Source organism: Helianthus annuus, chromosome 4, assembly GCF_002127325.2.
Source record: "Helianthus annuus cultivar XRQ/B chromosome 4, HanXRQr2.0-SUNRISE, whole genome shotgun sequence".
NCBI classification, from domain to species: domain Eukaryota; kingdom Viridiplantae; phylum Streptophyta; class Magnoliopsida; order Asterales; family Asteraceae; genus Helianthus; species Helianthus annuus.
The window spans coordinates 58,416,794-58,434,214 of NC_035436.2; the positions used below are offsets into that span (position 1 = coordinate 58,416,794).

Consider the following 17,421-nt stretch of genomic DNA (forward strand, 5'->3'; position numbering starts at 1 on the left):
GATTGTTATGTTAGTTTGTATAATTGTTTTAATTAATAGTTATAGAATGATCAAAATGATACATGAATATAATGTCGATATGGATCATGCCATCACTTCAAAATATTTAAGAATGTTTGAATCAAGAACCAGTCATTTTATTTATTTATTCAGCGGCAGAATTGCAAGGGGTATGAAGGGTTCGTTGACCCTTCGGTCGGCCAAAAATATGGTTGTTATTTACCCGAATGGGAAAGTAATATCCTACTCACATTCACTTATTTTATATTAATATTCATTTTTTTCTCTTATTGATTAGTTATTTATCTTACTTACATTCACTTCTTATTTTATTTTAGTATTCAATTTTTTTTTCTCTTATTGATTAGTTATTTATTTTACATTGAGATGTCATTTTTCAAAAGAAGTATTTTGATAATTAAGTTCAAACCAAATATTAAGGGTTTATCAAATCTTTTATAGCATTCACATTGGAGCCTTTATATGTAAACATTCTATATAATATATAGGAAAACGTAGAAGAAACAACAGAAAAATCATTACATTGGAACCCCTAAGACCATGTGTAGTGGTAACTTGTTATAATGCCCCCACCATGGGGCATTATCCGACACGTGGCAACCCAGTCAGCATGGGGCGTTATAGCATAAAGTGGTGTAGTGGGGATAATGCCCAAATAATGCCCCTTCCAATTATTAAAAAAAAAAGAAAAAAAGAAAAAGCAACATTAATCCTATTGGCTAGTCAAACTTGTTCCCTGCCACCATTGGTCCATTTCCCTGCCAACATTAAGCATCCGGCGTTTTCATTATAACGCCAAGGGTGCATTTTTCATTTTTTTTTTATTATAACGCCCCATGTAGTGGAGGGGTGGATGTTTTCGGGCGTTATTTTTGAAATTTTTTTAAAAAAAACGCCCCACTACACATGGTCTAAGAGAAAATTTTTAAGAGACTTAAACTACACCTCTATATTTAGAGCATTCACATCTAAAGAACTAAATTGTGAGTGTGGGTTTTTTAAATATAAAGAGTATAAAAAATGGTTGTGAGTGAAGGAGAGGTAAAATGTTACTGTTCATCTGTATATTTGGGGGGACACTGTTCACCCACTACAATTTTTTGATATATATTGAAAATGGATGTGAGTGAAGGAGAGAGAAAAATGTAATGATAAAGGTATAAAAATATTATTTAATTGAAAAGGAGAGAGAAAAAGTATTTGTTTTTAGTGAAAATATATTGATATTGGAGTTGTTTTTTAGTGGAATGTATGTATAATTTTAGGGGAAAACCACAACTAAGAGCATTCACATCCAACCCCCTAAAATTATACATACATTCCACTAAAAAACAACTCCTATATCAATATATTTCCACTAAAAACAAATACTTTTTCTCTCTCCTTTTCAATTAAATAATAATTTTATACCTTTATCATTACATTTTTCTCTCTCCTTCACTCACAACACTTTCAATATATATTAAAAAATTATAGTGGGTGAACAGTGTCCCCCCAAATATACAGATGAACAGTAACATTTTCTCTCTCCTCCACTCACAACCACTTTTTATACTTTTTATATTTTTAAAAACACCACAGAGAATATGATGTCTTGGATGTGAATGCTCTAATGTATAATAGAGGCAACTATTGTATAATAGCGAACTTGAAAAGTTTTCAACTACGATCCCTTAGTTAAAAGTTTCTAGTTTCGCCACTGTATTTATTTATATACATTTGTTATATAGGGTGGCTTTGTCATCTATCTACTACGAGACAGAAAAGAAACTAGCCGAGAATCCAGTTGTAAACAACTCTTTTAAAAAAAATTAAAGTCTCGTAGGAGAACTCGTTTGTTTTTAGGGTACATCAATCGAAGTTGTTGATTTGCTAGAGAAGACCCGAAAACCCGAAGGTATACCTTGTAAATGAAAAACACAAAAGATGAATAGATTTGATGGATGTCTATGTGTGTTTTTCATATGTTTCTCAAGTGTGTTTGCAAAGCCCTTGGTATAATTATAGGTGAGTTTAGTTGAAACATGTATGAAAGTTTAAACGAAAATTAAATGCTATGGAACATCTTCTATGCATATTATTCTGTTTAAATGATTTGATCAGAAACTATCTGTTGTTTCAGCAATGCGAGATAATCGTTCTAAGAAACAACTAACCAGTGAAACAATTGATCTGAGAAGTGGAAACAATTGATTAGCAAGTGCTGATCAGAAACAATTGTTGTGAAAACTGTTGATAGGTCAAAGAAACTGGTGAGCTAAAGTGTTGATCAGATGCAGCTGATAAGCTAAAGTGCTGATCACAAACAATTGTTCAGTCAACTTGCCCAAACATTTGACCAGTGGAACCACTGTATGACTATCCACTATCATGAACTTCTTTCACAACCTTCACAACCGGTTGTCACTTGTAAAATGTAAAAATATTATATATTGGCTCGACCGGATCATTCTCGCAACCTGGGGTTGCAACATGAGGTTGCAACCTTAAGTGATTATTATAATTTTTTTTCTTTGCCTTTTTGTTATTATAATATTTTTTTCTTTTCCTTTTTATAATTTAAAATGTTCTTTTGTAAATTGTTATCCACTAGTTTCTATATAAAATTATGATGTTTATTATTTCTAAAATGTTTTATATAATAAATAATATATAAAACTCATATTTGTTTAATGAAATATTAGTTGGGTCGTATTATTGGCACTCCTTGGGGGGATTAAATCGGGGATTTTCTAACGACACACCCCCTGTCTATCTACACACTTTTTCAATTCAATACGCATCGTATAGGCCTATACGATGCGTATCGAATTAAAGTAAAAAACATGGCAGACTGACAGGTGCAGGTTATATCTGGCGGCGGACTTGATACGCATCGTATAGGCCTATACGATGCGTATCAGGCCACTGTTTTTTTGAATTTATATTTTGTTGTGTTGTGTTGTGTCGAATGCGAACCTGAGAAACGAAAGGGATTTCGAGCAGTTGGTCATCTTTCCAAGCTTTTACACACGAATATGTGGTTCCCAATTTGCGGAACATAATCCCAGATTGCCTAAAGAAGCGCTTTTATCATGTGTCATATTAGATGTGTTATGGTGAGATTTTTCAAGTTTGCACAATGGGAGAAAAGACCAGCACCTCTGTCAGTATTGTCTTTTAAATTCGCATAAACATATATTCGTTTCATAACCTCCTCCTATAAATCAACCACAACTCACCCGAGACCGACCTCTGGATCACACATGATAAAAGCGCTTCTATAGACAATCTGGGATTACGTTTCGTTTCTTCAAGATTTACGACTGATGTCCAAGTTTGATCACATTTGACTTCATCTGCGGCAGTCCAATGACTTTCTTGGTTCAATAATCCGACAATAGGGCCCACGGATCTTATGCCCACCCGAGACCGACCTTTGGATCACACATGATAAAAGCGCTTCTTTAGACAATCTGGGATTATGTTCTGTTTCTTCAAGATTTACGACTGATGTCCAAGTTTGATCACATTTGACTTAATACCCTCAATACGCATCGTATAGGCCTATACGATGCGTCTTGAGTTGGGTTCAAACTTCTATGTCTGCCAAAGGCTGCCATTGTCCCCTGCCAAAAAGTAATACACATCGTATAGGCCTATACGATGCGTATTGAGGGTGTCGATTTAATTTTTTAATTTTTGCAAGGTAGCTTCCTGTCACGCGGTAGCTTTCCGTTACGCGAACGAAAAAGCAGCACTTTGGACATTTGTTGGTCTTTAAACATCTAGGAAACATTATTTTGAGAATACCCCTGAATTTATTGAAGATGTAGAATGAGATCCTCCACTGTTGGGTTATCATCTTTCAACCCCATTTTCCCTAAATTTATCGATTATGTTTTTCAGAAGGGATGTAATGCAATGATTCCTCTCAATTGAGTAGACAGACACTTGCTTCATAGGATTCACTTCAATCGTCTCGGATGTAATAACAGTACGTTTAGCGTCCGTGCCTACTTGAATTGCAGAAAGCAAAGGATAACGAAGATGAACATTGTATTTATCACGAAAGTACTGAACAACCAAGATAACAGCTCCGGTTTCATTTGCTTCGTCCACTAGAACTATTTGTGTATGCATTCTATTGGTACTGAACAACAGAATCCGGTTCTCAAAACAAGGATCGTTCTAATAGATTAAAGAGAATAAACCCTCGTTTCTTCATCTTCATCTTCAAGAACAATGATGAACAAGGATCGTTCCAATAGATTCCGAAGCTGTTATTTCAGTTATTTCTGTTGATCCACAAATTCCAACAAATTGTGTCTAATGCAAGGATCTTCGAATGCGGTGTGTACGTTAAATACCGTTCACCGCTTTTTTAGTTGCTTCTCTTGTTAAGTTTCTGAACCAACCGAAATCCACAAATTCCAACAGTTTCTCCATCGCTAATTTCTCCACTCACCATGAAATCGAACTATTCTTCGTAGATTCCGTCCGGTTTCAAAGCCGGTTGAGGATTGCGAGTGTTCTAGACTCGTTCAAGACCGACCTCTGGATCACACTAGAACTATTTGTGTATGCATTCTGTTGGTACTGAACAACAGAAGCTGTTATTTCAGTTATTTCAGTTGATCCACAAATTTCAACAAATTGTGTCTAATGCAAGGATCTTCGAATGCGGTGTGTACGTTAAATACCGTTCACCGCTTTTTTAGTTGCTTCTCTTGTTAAGTTTCTGAACCAACCGAAATCCACAAATTCAAACAGTTTCTTCGTCGCTAATTTCTCCACTCACCGTGAAATCGAACAGTTTCTTCGTAGATTCCGTCTGGTTTCAAAGCCGGTTGAGGATTACGAGTGTTCTAGCCTCGTTCAAGGCATGCAATGTTTCCTCTCAATTGAATAGTCCGACACTTGCTTCATAGGACTCACTTGAATCGTCTCGAATGTAATAACGCTCTCTTTGCTTCGTCCACTAGAACTTATTTGTGTATGCATTCTTTTGGTAGTTAATCATTTCGATTGCTATAACAGGATGGATGTGACACACACAGATAGATAAGCTGTCACAGTTGTCAAGACTGTTTGTCGGGTTTCCAATGCTCACACAGGGTGATAAACAACACTGTTACGAACACATGTGTTTTGAAATAGGCTTTGTTCTTGGTTTAGAAATACACGCCTGTAACATCTAGTTATATTCAGATTTAAACAATGCACGCCTCAATTGAGATAACGGACATCCATCAAGCTCAAAAAGAAAACTTGTGTTTCCCATAGTCACAAACGATTGCGATTTGTATTTCGCATAGCCACTGTTTCGGTAGTCAAAAACGGTTGCGGTACTATTTGTGTATGCATTCTTTTGGAGAACTTATTGTGTGTTGCAGTTTGGAAAGATGACCAAATAGAGATATGAATAACAAACTGTGGAGAACTTGTTTACGTTATCCATCAACATAAGCTAAAATACTCTAAAATTAACAAGGCGGTCTCTTTGTTGCGTACTGATTATTGAAAAGATTTGTTGAAATCGAAGAAAAGAGTAAAAAAGATGAATTGAGGCGTACATTAGGAACAAGAAGTCCAACAATCCGTTCATTATCTGTTGTTGTCTAAAATACGTTACAATACGTTAAAATACGTTAAAATACGCTAAAATACCCTAAAATACGTTAAAATACGTTAAAATACGTCAAAATACGCTAAAATACCCTAAAATACGTTAAAATACGCTAAAATACCCTAAAATACGTTAAAATACCCTAAAATACGTTAAAATACGCTAACTTACGTTAAAATACGCTAAGTTACGTTACAATACGTTAAAATACGCTAAAATACGTAAAAATACCCTAAAATAGGTTAAAATAAGCTAAAATACGTTAGAATACGCTCAAATACGTCAAAAAATACTATTAGATACGCAACAATATGTTAGAATACGTCAAAATACGCAAAAATACGTCAAAGTACGCGACTAACGATATTTCCACACACGTATACATATAATACGGCACTATGGAGTACAAGTGGATTTCAAACAAAACTGTACGTAATCATAGAATAAGATATTCGCACGCAACCAAACGGCACCGAAACGACTTATGTTGAAGGTATACGTAATAAAACGACCAAGTATGCGAAAGTTCGGCAAAAAACGAGACGTATACGCGTCGAACCGAGGGAAACACGATAACACTAAATTTGAAATAATGCCATATACGATCGTATAGGCCTATGTTGTATCGTATATCAGCTTAATACGAATCGTATAGGCCTATACGATTCGTATTAGACTTTGAATTTTCTCAAAAATACTCCTGAATTTATTAGAAAACCAGGGGTATTTCAGTAAAATCATCTACTAATACGCATCGTATAGGCCTATACGATGCGTATTGAACTATAAATTTCTCAAAAATGTTTTTTCAAATCAAGGGTTCCATCACTACAACCACTTGTTTTCAACGGAGATGTAATGCAATGATTCCTCATAATTGAATAGACCGACACTTGCTTCATATGACTCAATTGAATCGTGTCAGATGTAATAACAGTACGTTTTGCATCCGTGCCTGCTTGAATTGCAAAAAGCAAAGGATAACGAAGATGAACATTGTATTTATCACGAAAGTACTGAACAACCAAGATAACAGCTCCGGTTTCATTTGCTTCGTCCACTAGAACTATTTGTGTATGCATTTTGTTGGTACTGAACAACAAAATCAGGTTCTCAAAACAAGGATCGTTCTAATAGATTAAAGAGAATAAACCCTCGTTTCTTCATCTTCACCTTCAAGAACAATGATGAACAAGGATCGTTCTAATAGATTCCGAAGATGTTATTTCAGTTATTTCTGTTGATCCACAAATTCCAACAAATTGTGTCTAATGCAAGGATCTTCGAATGCGGTGTGTACGTTAAATACTGTTCACCGCTTTTTTACTTGCTTCTCTTGTTAAGTTTATGAACCAACCGAAATCCACAAATTCGAACAGTTTCTCTGTCGCTAATTTCTCCACTCACCGTGAAATCGAACAGTTTCTTCGTAGATTCCGTCCGATTTCAAAGCCAGTTGAGGATTGCGAGTGTTCTAGACTCGTTCAAGACCGACCTCTAGATCACACTAGAACTATTTGTGTATGCATTCTGTTGGTACTGAACAACAGAAGCTGTTATTTCAGTTATTTCTGTTGATCCACAAATTTCAACAAATTGTGTCTAATGCAAGGATCTTCGAATGCGGTGTGTACGTTATATACCGTTCACTTCTGTTTTAGTTGCTTCTCTTGTTAAGTTTCTGAACCAACCGAAATCCACAAATTCAAACAGTTTCTCCGTCGCTAATTTCTCCACTCACCGTGAAATCGAACAGTTTCTTCATAGATTCCGTTCGGTTTCAAAGCCGGTTGAGGATTACGAGTGTTCTAGACTCGTTCAAGGCATGCAATGTTTCCTCTCAATTGAATATACCGACACTTGCTTCATAGGACTCACTTGAATCGTCTCGGATGTAATAACGGTCTCTTTGCTTGGTCAACTAGAACTTATTTGTGTATGCATTCTGTTGGTACTGAACAACAGAAGCTGTTATTTCAGTTGATCCACAAATTTCAACAAATTGTGTCTAATGCAAGGATCTTCGAATGCGGTGTGTACCTTAAATACCGTTCACCGCTTTTTTAGTTGCTTCTCTTGTTAAGTTTCTGAACCAACCGAAATCCACAAATTCAAACAGTTTCTTCGTCGCTAATTTCTCCACTCACCGTGAAATCGAACAGTTTCTTCGTAGATTCCGTCTGGTTTCAAAGCCGGTTGAGGATTACGAGTGTTCTAGCCTCGTTCAAGGCATGCAATGTTTCCTCTCAATTGAATAGTCCGACACTTGCTTCATAGGACTCACTTGAATCGTCTCGAATGTAATAACGCTCTCTTTGCTTCGTCCACTAGAACTTATTTGTGTATGCATTCTTTTGGTAGTTAATCATTTCGATTGCTATAACAGGATGGATGTGACACACACAGATAGATAAGCTGTCACAGTTGTCAAGACTGTTTGTCGGGTTTCCAATGCTCACACAGGGTGATAAACAACACTGATACGAACACATGTGTTTTGAAATAGGCTTTGTTCTTGGTTTAAAAATACACGCCTGTAACATCTAGTTATATTCAGATTTAAAAAATGGACACCTCAATTGAGATAACGGACATCCATCAAGCTCAAAAAGAAAACTTGTGTTTCCCATAGTCACAAACGATTGCGGTTTGTATTTCGCATAGCCATTGTTTCGGTAGTTAAAAACGGTTGCGGTACTATTTGTGTATGCATTCTTTTGGAGAACTTATTGTGTGTTGCAGTTTGGAAAGATGACCGAATAGAGATATGAATAACAAACTGTGGAGAACTTGTTTACGTTATCCATCAACATAAGCTAAAATACTCTAAAATTAACAAGGCGGTCTCTTTGTTGCGTACTGATTATTGAAAAGATTTGTTGAAATCGAAGAAAAGAGTAAAAAAGATGAATTGAGGCGTACATTAGGAACAAGAAGTCCAACAATCCGTTCATTATCTGTTGTTGTCTAAAATACGTTACGATACGTTAAAATACGCTAAAATACCCTAAAATACGTTAAAGTACGTTACAATACGTTAAAATACGCTAAAATACCCTAAAATACGTTAAAATACACTAAAATACCCTAAAATACGTTAAAATACGCTAACTTACGTTAAAATACGCTAACTTACGTTACAATACATTAAAATACGCTAACATTCGGTAAAATACGCTAAAAATACGTAAAAATACCTTAAAATAGGTTAAAATAAGCTAAAATACGTTAGAATACGCTCAAATACGTCAAAAATACTATTAAATACGCAATAATATGTTAGAATACGTCAAAATACGCAAAAATACGTCAAAGTACGCGACCAACGATATTTCCACACACGTATACATATAATACGACACTATGGAGTACAAGTGGATTTCAAACAAAACTGTATATAATCATAGAATAAGATATTCGCACGCAAGCGAACGACACCGAAACGACTTATGTTGAAGGTATACGTAATAAAACGACCAAATATGCGAAAGTTCGGTAAAAAACGAGACGTATACGCGTCGAACAGAGGGAAACACGGTAAGACTAAATTTGAAATAATGCCATATACGATCGTATAGGCCTATGTTGTATCGTATATCAGCTTAAGACGAATCGTATAGGCTTATACGATTCGTATTAGACTTTGAATTTTCTCAACCCCTTAATTTATCAGAAAACCAGGGGTATTTCAGTAAAATCATCGACTAATACACATCGTATAGGCCTATACGATGCGTATTGAACTATAAATTTCTCAAAAATGTTTTTTCAAATCAAGGGTTCCATCATTACAACCACTTGTTTTCAACGGAGATGTAATGCAATGATTCCTCTCAATTGAATAGACCGACACTTGCTTCATAGGACTCACTTGAATCGTCTCGGATGTAATAACAGTACGTTTAGCATCTGTGCCTGCTTGAATTGAAGAAAGCAAAGGATAACGAAGATGAACATTGTATTTATCACGAAAGTACTGAACAACCAAGATAACAGCTCCGGTTTCATTTGCTTCGTCCACTAGAACTATTTGTGTATGCATTCTGTTGGTACTGAACAACAGAACCAGGTTCTCAAAATAAGGATCGTTCTAATAGATTCCGAAGCTGTTATTTCAGTTATTTCTGTTGATCCACAAATTACAACAAATTGTGTCTAATGCAAGGATCTTCGAATGCGGTGTGTACGTTAAATACCGTTCACCGCTTTTTTAGTTGCTTCTCTTGTTAAGTTTCTGAACCAACCAAAATCCTCAAATTCCAACAGTTTCTCCGTCGCTAATTTCTCCACGCACCATGAAATCGAACAGTTTCTTCGTAGATTCTGTCCGGTTTCAAAGCCGGTTGAGGATTACGAGTGTTCTAGACTCGTTCAAGGCATGCAATGTTTCCTCTCAATTGAATAGACCGACACTTGCTTCATAGGACTCACTTGAATCGACTCGGAAGTGGATTTCGGTTGGTTCAGATCTCTTTGGGTATATTCGAAACCAACTAAAATACGTTAAAAGCGGTGAACGGTATTTAACAGGCATGCCTCAAACACTTAACATTTTTAGAAGTTTTCTGTAACACCCCAGTTTTCGTATGTCTTAATATAATAAACTATTAGTGAGGATTTAATGACAAAGAATGGTAAATATAAATTTTTACCATTATGAAAGTCTTATAAATAATGGTAAGTTAAAAACCCTTTGTATGGTAATAGAGTTAACTAAAGAAAAGTAACAAAGTTAGTGTGAAAATCACTAATGTGAACATACCATAAAAGTTAGGGGCTAAATGTGTAAATATAGAATAAAATTAGATAAAAAAAAAGAAAGCCAGTTTGGTCTGGCAGTGTGTGCGATCGAGAGAGAGGAGGGAGCCAAGAGAGTCAAAACCCTAACATCACAAATCTCTCAAATTGAAAGGGAAAAATTGAAGGTTTATCAATGCATGAGTTAGAAATGTTCATCCCTAAGTGAAATTAACATCAAGTAAGTCGAATTTCCTGATTTGGTGATGTTAAATTAATTTGATATGTGAAATTTGTGATTATGAAATCAAACATGAATGCAAGGTGATATGAACTTGTAAGAGTTGAAATCATGCTTTAATTTCTCTATGATGATAGATTAGGGTAAAACCCATTCATGTGATAAAAGATGATCAAGAAATTGTGAAGCTCTATATGTTAATTTGATGAATGTTAGTGAAAAGGTTAGATGTAATTGATTTAGAATTATGTGATCATAATTAGAATGATAATTTCTAAGTTAGGGATGTTTTTGGTTACTCAAAGAGTGAACTATGGAAGTTGTGCTTAAAATGCTTGTACATTATGCTAAACTAGTGATACGCACACAAGGTGTTTGACAAAATGCCCAAGTGAGTTTAGTTATGGCTTTTGCATGTATACTTATTAAAATGATGCAATTTTCTTATGATAATGATGTATGTGATTAGTAAACGCCATAACGTACAATAAGGATTGTGAAAGTAATGTTTAAGAATGCTAAAGTATGAGATTATGAAATATAGGCACAAAGAAGGAAGAAGACGCAAGTCACTCGAAGGCACAAGCATCTCAAGATCGCGGTAAGTTCATGTAAACTTTATGTACTCTATTTGTAGAATTATTTATGAGATTGGTTAGTGCTATGAAATAGGTGTAAGTTTACATTATGATTCATGATCGTCCAAAAGTATTGAACTTTATATTGGGAAATTTTTTTAAGGATACTATGATGTGATAGTGAATATGGAGTGACCCGTCTAAATGGGTTAAAAAGGGACAAGTAGAATGGTTGATTGGAATGTGTATAATTGACTTGTTTATATGGGTCAATTGATGCAAGTATATCGAGAGATATGGAATGTAGCGGTTCATTACAAATGAATCGGGAAGTGGTATGATGAATGTTTCCGAATGGAAGTGATAATGTTATTAAAGTAAAATGTTATGTATTATGAACTAACATGTGTTGTTGTTATGAATGATAGGTAAATCACATGATTAATTGTGGCGCGCTCGGACCGAACATACACACACAATGTTGACCTTTATACGCTTCCGGTTCAAGTTGTTTCTTTTGAATGGGTCGAAACGTCCTTTTGTGTAGTAAATGTTAAACTAGTTATTAGGATGATGGTAGTAGTTTGAAGTTAAACTTTATTTTGAATAGTTTGGATTTAATATTCTAGGTAAATTGTGTATGTTTTTTTAATTTAGCATCTTTTGAATAGTGTCGTAGAATGTATCTTGAATGGTTTCGTTAAAAAGCAGGAAAATGTTCACTTTTCGAATGGGTCATGTCAAAATTTTTCCAAACCTTTGTATGAGCTTTATGTTATTGTCAAAAGTAAAAAGTGGGTGTTTCAAGTTGGTATCAGAGCCTAGATTTGAGGGATTTAAGCATCAAGTGCTTGAACTCAAACTGAAAGCTCGTAAGGAAGTGTGTGTTCGTTTCGCGGCGCAAAGCAAGTAAGTATTTTAAAAGTTGAAAATTTTCTTTTTTTAGTATGAATAATTAGTTACGGAATGTTATAGAATGTTATGGAATGTTGTGGAAAAATGTGGAATGAATCGTTTCAGTTTGGGATTAGAACGGATCAAAGAGGGAATAATTCAGCCAACAACACTGGGCACGGTGCACGGTCGTGCACTGGTCGCACGGACGTGCGCTTCCGAGTAAGACAGTGCACTGGCTTGTGCACTGCCAGAGCTCCCAACGTTTTAGGTTATGAACGGTCGTGCAACTGGACGCACGACCGTGCGACTGCAAATTTCTGCCGTAAATCAGCAGGTTACCACCGTAACCTTTTTTCTTCCACCGTAAGCTACGGTGGCCACCGTAGCTTACGGTGGCGCCCAGATATAAATTTTTCTTTTCTTTGTACCGTAAGCTACGAAAGGGTAACCAAAGCTTACGGTGACCTCAGGTAGTAACGAAAACTTTAATTTAAGCCCTCAAACCCTAGTAATTCTTATCAAGTCACAAGGATAGCTTGATATACAATAAGAATGCATGAAATTAAATGTGTTAGGTGATTTAGACTCGAGGGAAAGTACATGTGAATGTTGAGAAGAAAAATTTGTTATGATTAAAGATATCGGTCGATATGATATGAGACGGTCGTCATAGACGATAAGATATGAAATATGAACGATGAATGAAATGTGTCATGATACAATGATGTTAAATCATGATAATGGGAAATATGAAATAAAATCTAATGAATGTAATGCATGTTTTATATAGATGGCTGATATGGTAAACGTGCATGATGACGATGAAGCACGCCGAAATGAAATAAGAACTATGATTGTGGAAGAAGTAAAGAAAGCGATAGAGGCTAGTGTACCCTGACTAGCTCAAGAAGTCGAAGGACAAGTATTGGAGATAGTTAATACCTCGGTAACATCTAAGGTGGAGAAATTGAAAGAAATGATTAGTGAATTGCAAGTGAAGAAAAGCAATCGGAGATGCACGTACAAAGAGTTCATGGCATGTAATCCCTTACCATACAAAGGGGAAGTTGATCCGATAGCTTGCCAAAGGTGGATTTCAAGTACCGAAGCCGTGTTCACACGAAGTAGATGCGAAGTGGAAGATCAAGTAATGTTTGCCACGGGCCTTCTACAACTTCAAGCAAAAGATTGGTGGGACGCATACTCGAAGGAGTTGGGGGATGATAAAGTACAGTCGTTAACATGGCAAGAATTCAAGGAGTCATTTCTGAAATATTACAGTCCACAATCCGCAATTGATAAGATTCAGGAAGACTTCTTACGTCTCAGACAAAAGAATGAAACGATTGACGAGATAACGAACAAGTTCCTTGAGAGGGTGAAGTTCTGTGAGGAGATAGCGGGGACTGAGAGGCAAAGGATTATACGTTACCATGCTATGTTAAAGGCTGAATATCGGGAATTTGTAAATCCCTCCAAGTGTGCGACGTTAAATGAATTAATTGAATGGGCAAGAGATAGAGAAATTGAGATAAAAAGACAGGTTGAACGGGGAGAGAAAAGGGTAGCGGAGAAGCCTACCAACGCTAGTCCATCGAAAAAGGCAAGATATCAAGACCAAAGCAAAAAGGGGAAAACAAGTAGTGAAATTCTGACTTGCAAGACGTGTGGGAAGCATCATTCGGGTGAATGTTTGTCGGGAAAGAAGGGATGCTACAAATGTGGACGAGAGGGACATCCGTTTTATAGGTGCCCCGAAAACCCAAAGGCGTGTTATAATTGCAATGAAACGGGGCACATTAAAGCGGAATGTCCGAAACTCTAACAAGGGGCAAAGAAAGATGGAAAGAAGGATGAGTCTTCCAAGGCTCGTGGGAGGATGTTCCAGTTAACCTTAGATGAAGCTAAGACTAGCCTGGATGTGGTCTCAGGTATATTCTTGGTTAATTCTATGCCTATGAATGTATTATTTGATTCCGGGGCTAGTAGATCGTTTATTTCTAATGAATTGTTAGTTCATCCATCTTTTAAGCTTGAAAAGATGATAGTACCCTTAGAAGTGGAAGTTGCTGATAGTAAAAGCTATTTGTTACATGATATTTGTAGAAACTGTAAGATCTTAATCGAAGATGAGGACTTTAGTATAGATCTTGTCCCGATGTACATGGGGGAATTTAAAGTAGTTGTAGAATGGATTGGCTTGCCCAAAACCACGCTGAAATTCAATGTGAAAGGAAAGTCATTCATGTAGTAACCCCGGGGGGGAAACGGGTAAGTGTTCAAGGAGATAGAGTCATCAAGTCGAAATTGTGTTCTATAATCAAAGCTGTCAAACATGTGAGGAACGGGGGTAGAGCTTATCTATCTTATGTGATTGACACTAATCGAGGTGTCCCAAAGCTTAAAGATGTGAACGTGGTGAATGATTATCCGGATGTGTTTCCGGAAGACCTACCAGGGCTTCCGCCTGAACGAGAAGTAGAATTCAAAATAGAGCTTAACCCGGGTGCAAAGCCGGTAGCTAAAGCCCCTTATCGGCTGGCCCCGACCGAAATGAAAGAATTGATGATGCAACTTCAAGAGTTGCTCGACAAGGGTTTCATTAAACCAAGTGTTTCACCATGGGGAGCGCCTGTATTATTCGTAAAGAAGAAAGATGGTTCGATGCGAATGTGCATCGACTATCGAGAGTTGAACAAGTTAACGGTGAAGAATCGTTATCCCTTGCCCAGAATTGATGACCTATTTGACCAGCTTCAAGGGGCAAGTTGGTTTTCGAAAATCGATTTGCGGTCGGGTTATCATCAATTACGTGTGCGGGAAGAAGATGTGCCGAAGACTGCATTTCGAACACGATACGGACATGAGTTCTTAGTAATGTCTTTTGGGTTAACAAACGCGCCAGCTGCGTTTATGGATTTGATGAATCGGGTGTGCCGACCTATGCTTGATAAGTATGTAATCGTTTTCATTGACGACATACTAATATACTCCCGAAGTGAAGTAGAACATGCTTCCCACCTGCGTAATGTATTGGACACACTTCGCAAGGAAAAGTTATATGCAAACTTCTCAAAGTGTGCCTTTTGGCTTAGAGAGGTACAGTTTTTGGGTCATATAATTGATGCGGAGGGTGTAAATGTGGACCCGTCCAAAGTGGAAGCGGTAATGAACTGGGTACCCCCGAAGAATCCAAGTGAAATAAAAAGTTTTCTGGGCCTGGCTGGGTACTACAGGAGGTTCATCCAAGATTTCTCCAAGATAGCCTCGCCCATGACGAAGTTAACAAAGAAGAGCGAAAAGTTTATATGGGGCGAAGAACAAGAAAGAGCGTTCCATACCTTGAAGGAGAAGCTCTCAAAGTCCCCAGTATTGGCATTACCGGATGGAACGGATGATTTGGTGGTGTATACTGACGCCTCTCGCCAAGGTTTAGGTTGTGTGTTAATGCAAAGGGGTAAAGTCGTTGCTTATGCTTCGAGACAACTCAAGCAACATGAAGGAAATTATCCGACTCATGATCTTGAACTGGCAGCGGTCGTATTCGCCTTGAAAATATGGAGGCACTACCTTTATGGGGTGAAATGTACAATTTTCTCGGATCATAAAAGCCTCAAATATTTTTTTGAGCAGAAAGATCTTAATATGAGGCAACGAAGATGGTTGGAACTCATTAAGGATTACGATTGTGACATTCATTACCATCCCGGGAAGGCTAATGTAGTGGCAGACGCACTTAGTCGAAAGGAGTACCCACCCCCGATTCGGGTAAAATCCATGAAGATGGTAGTCACTCCTAAACTCCTTGATGAAATTCGAGAAGCTCAAACGAAATCTTTAAATGCTGTTGACCCAAAGAAAGAAAGAACGAAAGGGTTTATTCATGAATTGGGAGAGAATGCAAATGGAATGAAAACGAGGTATAACCGAATCTGGATACCTCGGCATTGTGGTGTGAAGGAATTGCTGTTGAATGAGGCTCACAAGTCTCGATACTCCGTTCATCCGGGGGCTACAAAGATGTATCGAGACTTGAGGATGAATTATTGGTGGCCGGGGATGAAAAGGGACATTGTCAAGTATGTTGCTAAGTGTTTGACGTGTTCCCAAGTAAAGGCCGAACACCAAAAGCCGTATGGAAAGTTACAACCCTTGGAGATCCCGGTGTGGAAATGGGAACATGTAACGATGGACTTGGTGACTAAGCTTCCAAAGACAAGAAAAGGGCACGATGCAATATGGGTGGTCGTTGACCGACTGACCAAAAGTGCACATTTCCTACCTATTCGGGAAAATTATAATTCAGAAAAGATGGCGGAAGTCTACATGAACGAGATCATATCCCGACATGGGGTTCCGGTGTCTATAGTATCCGATCGGGACACCCGGTTCACATCTCGTTATTGGAGGAAGTTTCATGATGAATTGGGGACCCAATTACACATCAGCACCGCCTACCATCCACAAACCGATGGTCAGTCAGAACGAACTATTCAAACATTAGTTGATATGTTAAGGGCGTATGTTATGGATTTCGGAGGAAGCTGGGATGATCATCTACCTTTGGTAGAATTCTCATATAATAATAGATATATAAAGCAGCATAAAAATGGCCCCCTACGAAATGCTTTATGGAAGGAAGTGTAGGACCCCAGTTTGTTGGGGGGAAGTGGGCCAACGAGAAATCGCGTCAAAAGAAGTAGTGGCCAAGACGAACGAAAAGATAGATATGGTTAGATCAAGAATAAAAGCAGCGCAAGATAGACAAAAGTCTTATGCGGATCGACGAATGCGGCCAATTGAATTTCAAGTGGGAGATCATGTATTACTAAAGGTCTCCCCATGGAAAGGAATAATCCGTTTCCGTAAACGCGGGAAGTTAGGCCCTCGATACATCAGGCCATTCAAAATACTCGCCCGGGTCGGGGCGGTGGCATATCAGTTAGAATTACCACCCGCGCTGGATGGGATTCATAACACCTTTTATGTGTCTCAGTTGCGAAAGTGCCTTGCGGATGAGACGGCATACGTGCCTATGGATGACATTGAAGTGGATAAGAAATTAAATTATGTTGAAAGGCCCGTCGCAATCAAGGATTTTAAAGTGAAACACCTCCAAAACAAATCTGTTCGACAAGTGTTGGTTCAATGGCAACATCGGAAGGGATCGGATCTCACCTGGGAAGCGGAGGATGACATGCAAAAGCACTACCCGGAATTATTTGGTACGTAGTCAGGTTTCGGGGACGAAACCTTTTATAAGGGGGGTGGACTTGTAACACCCCAGTTTTCGTATGTCTTAATATAATAAACTATTAGTGAGGATTTAATGACAAAGA

The 17,421-nt window shown here is 37.5% G+C and overlaps 2 protein-coding genes and 1 long non-coding RNA gene across 3 annotated transcripts; all 3 read left to right on the plus strand.

Moving 5' to 3' along the window:
* Positions 1-10,503: 10,503 nt before the first annotated feature.
* On the plus strand, positions 10,504-11,813 carry LOC110935295. The gene is made up of 3 exons (XR_002589020.2): positions 10,504-10,607; positions 11,152-11,208; positions 11,614-11,813. It is a non-coding gene; the product is annotated as an uncharacterized LOC110935295 (long non-coding RNA).
* A 1,245-nt stretch (positions 11,814-13,058) lies between these two features.
* Positions 13,059-13,907, plus strand: LOC110934192. The gene has a single exon (XM_022177377.1). It carries the CDS (start codon positions 13,059-13,061, stop codon positions 13,905-13,907), a length of 849 nt encoding a protein of 282 aa, XP_022033069.1.
* Positions 13,908-16,691: 2,784 nt separating this feature from the next.
* LOC110934193 lies at positions 16,692-17,315 on the plus strand. The gene has a single exon (XM_022177378.1). It carries the CDS (start codon positions 16,692-16,694, stop codon positions 17,313-17,315), a length of 624 nt encoding a protein of 207 aa, XP_022033070.1.
* Positions 17,316-17,421: the final 106 nt, after the last annotated feature.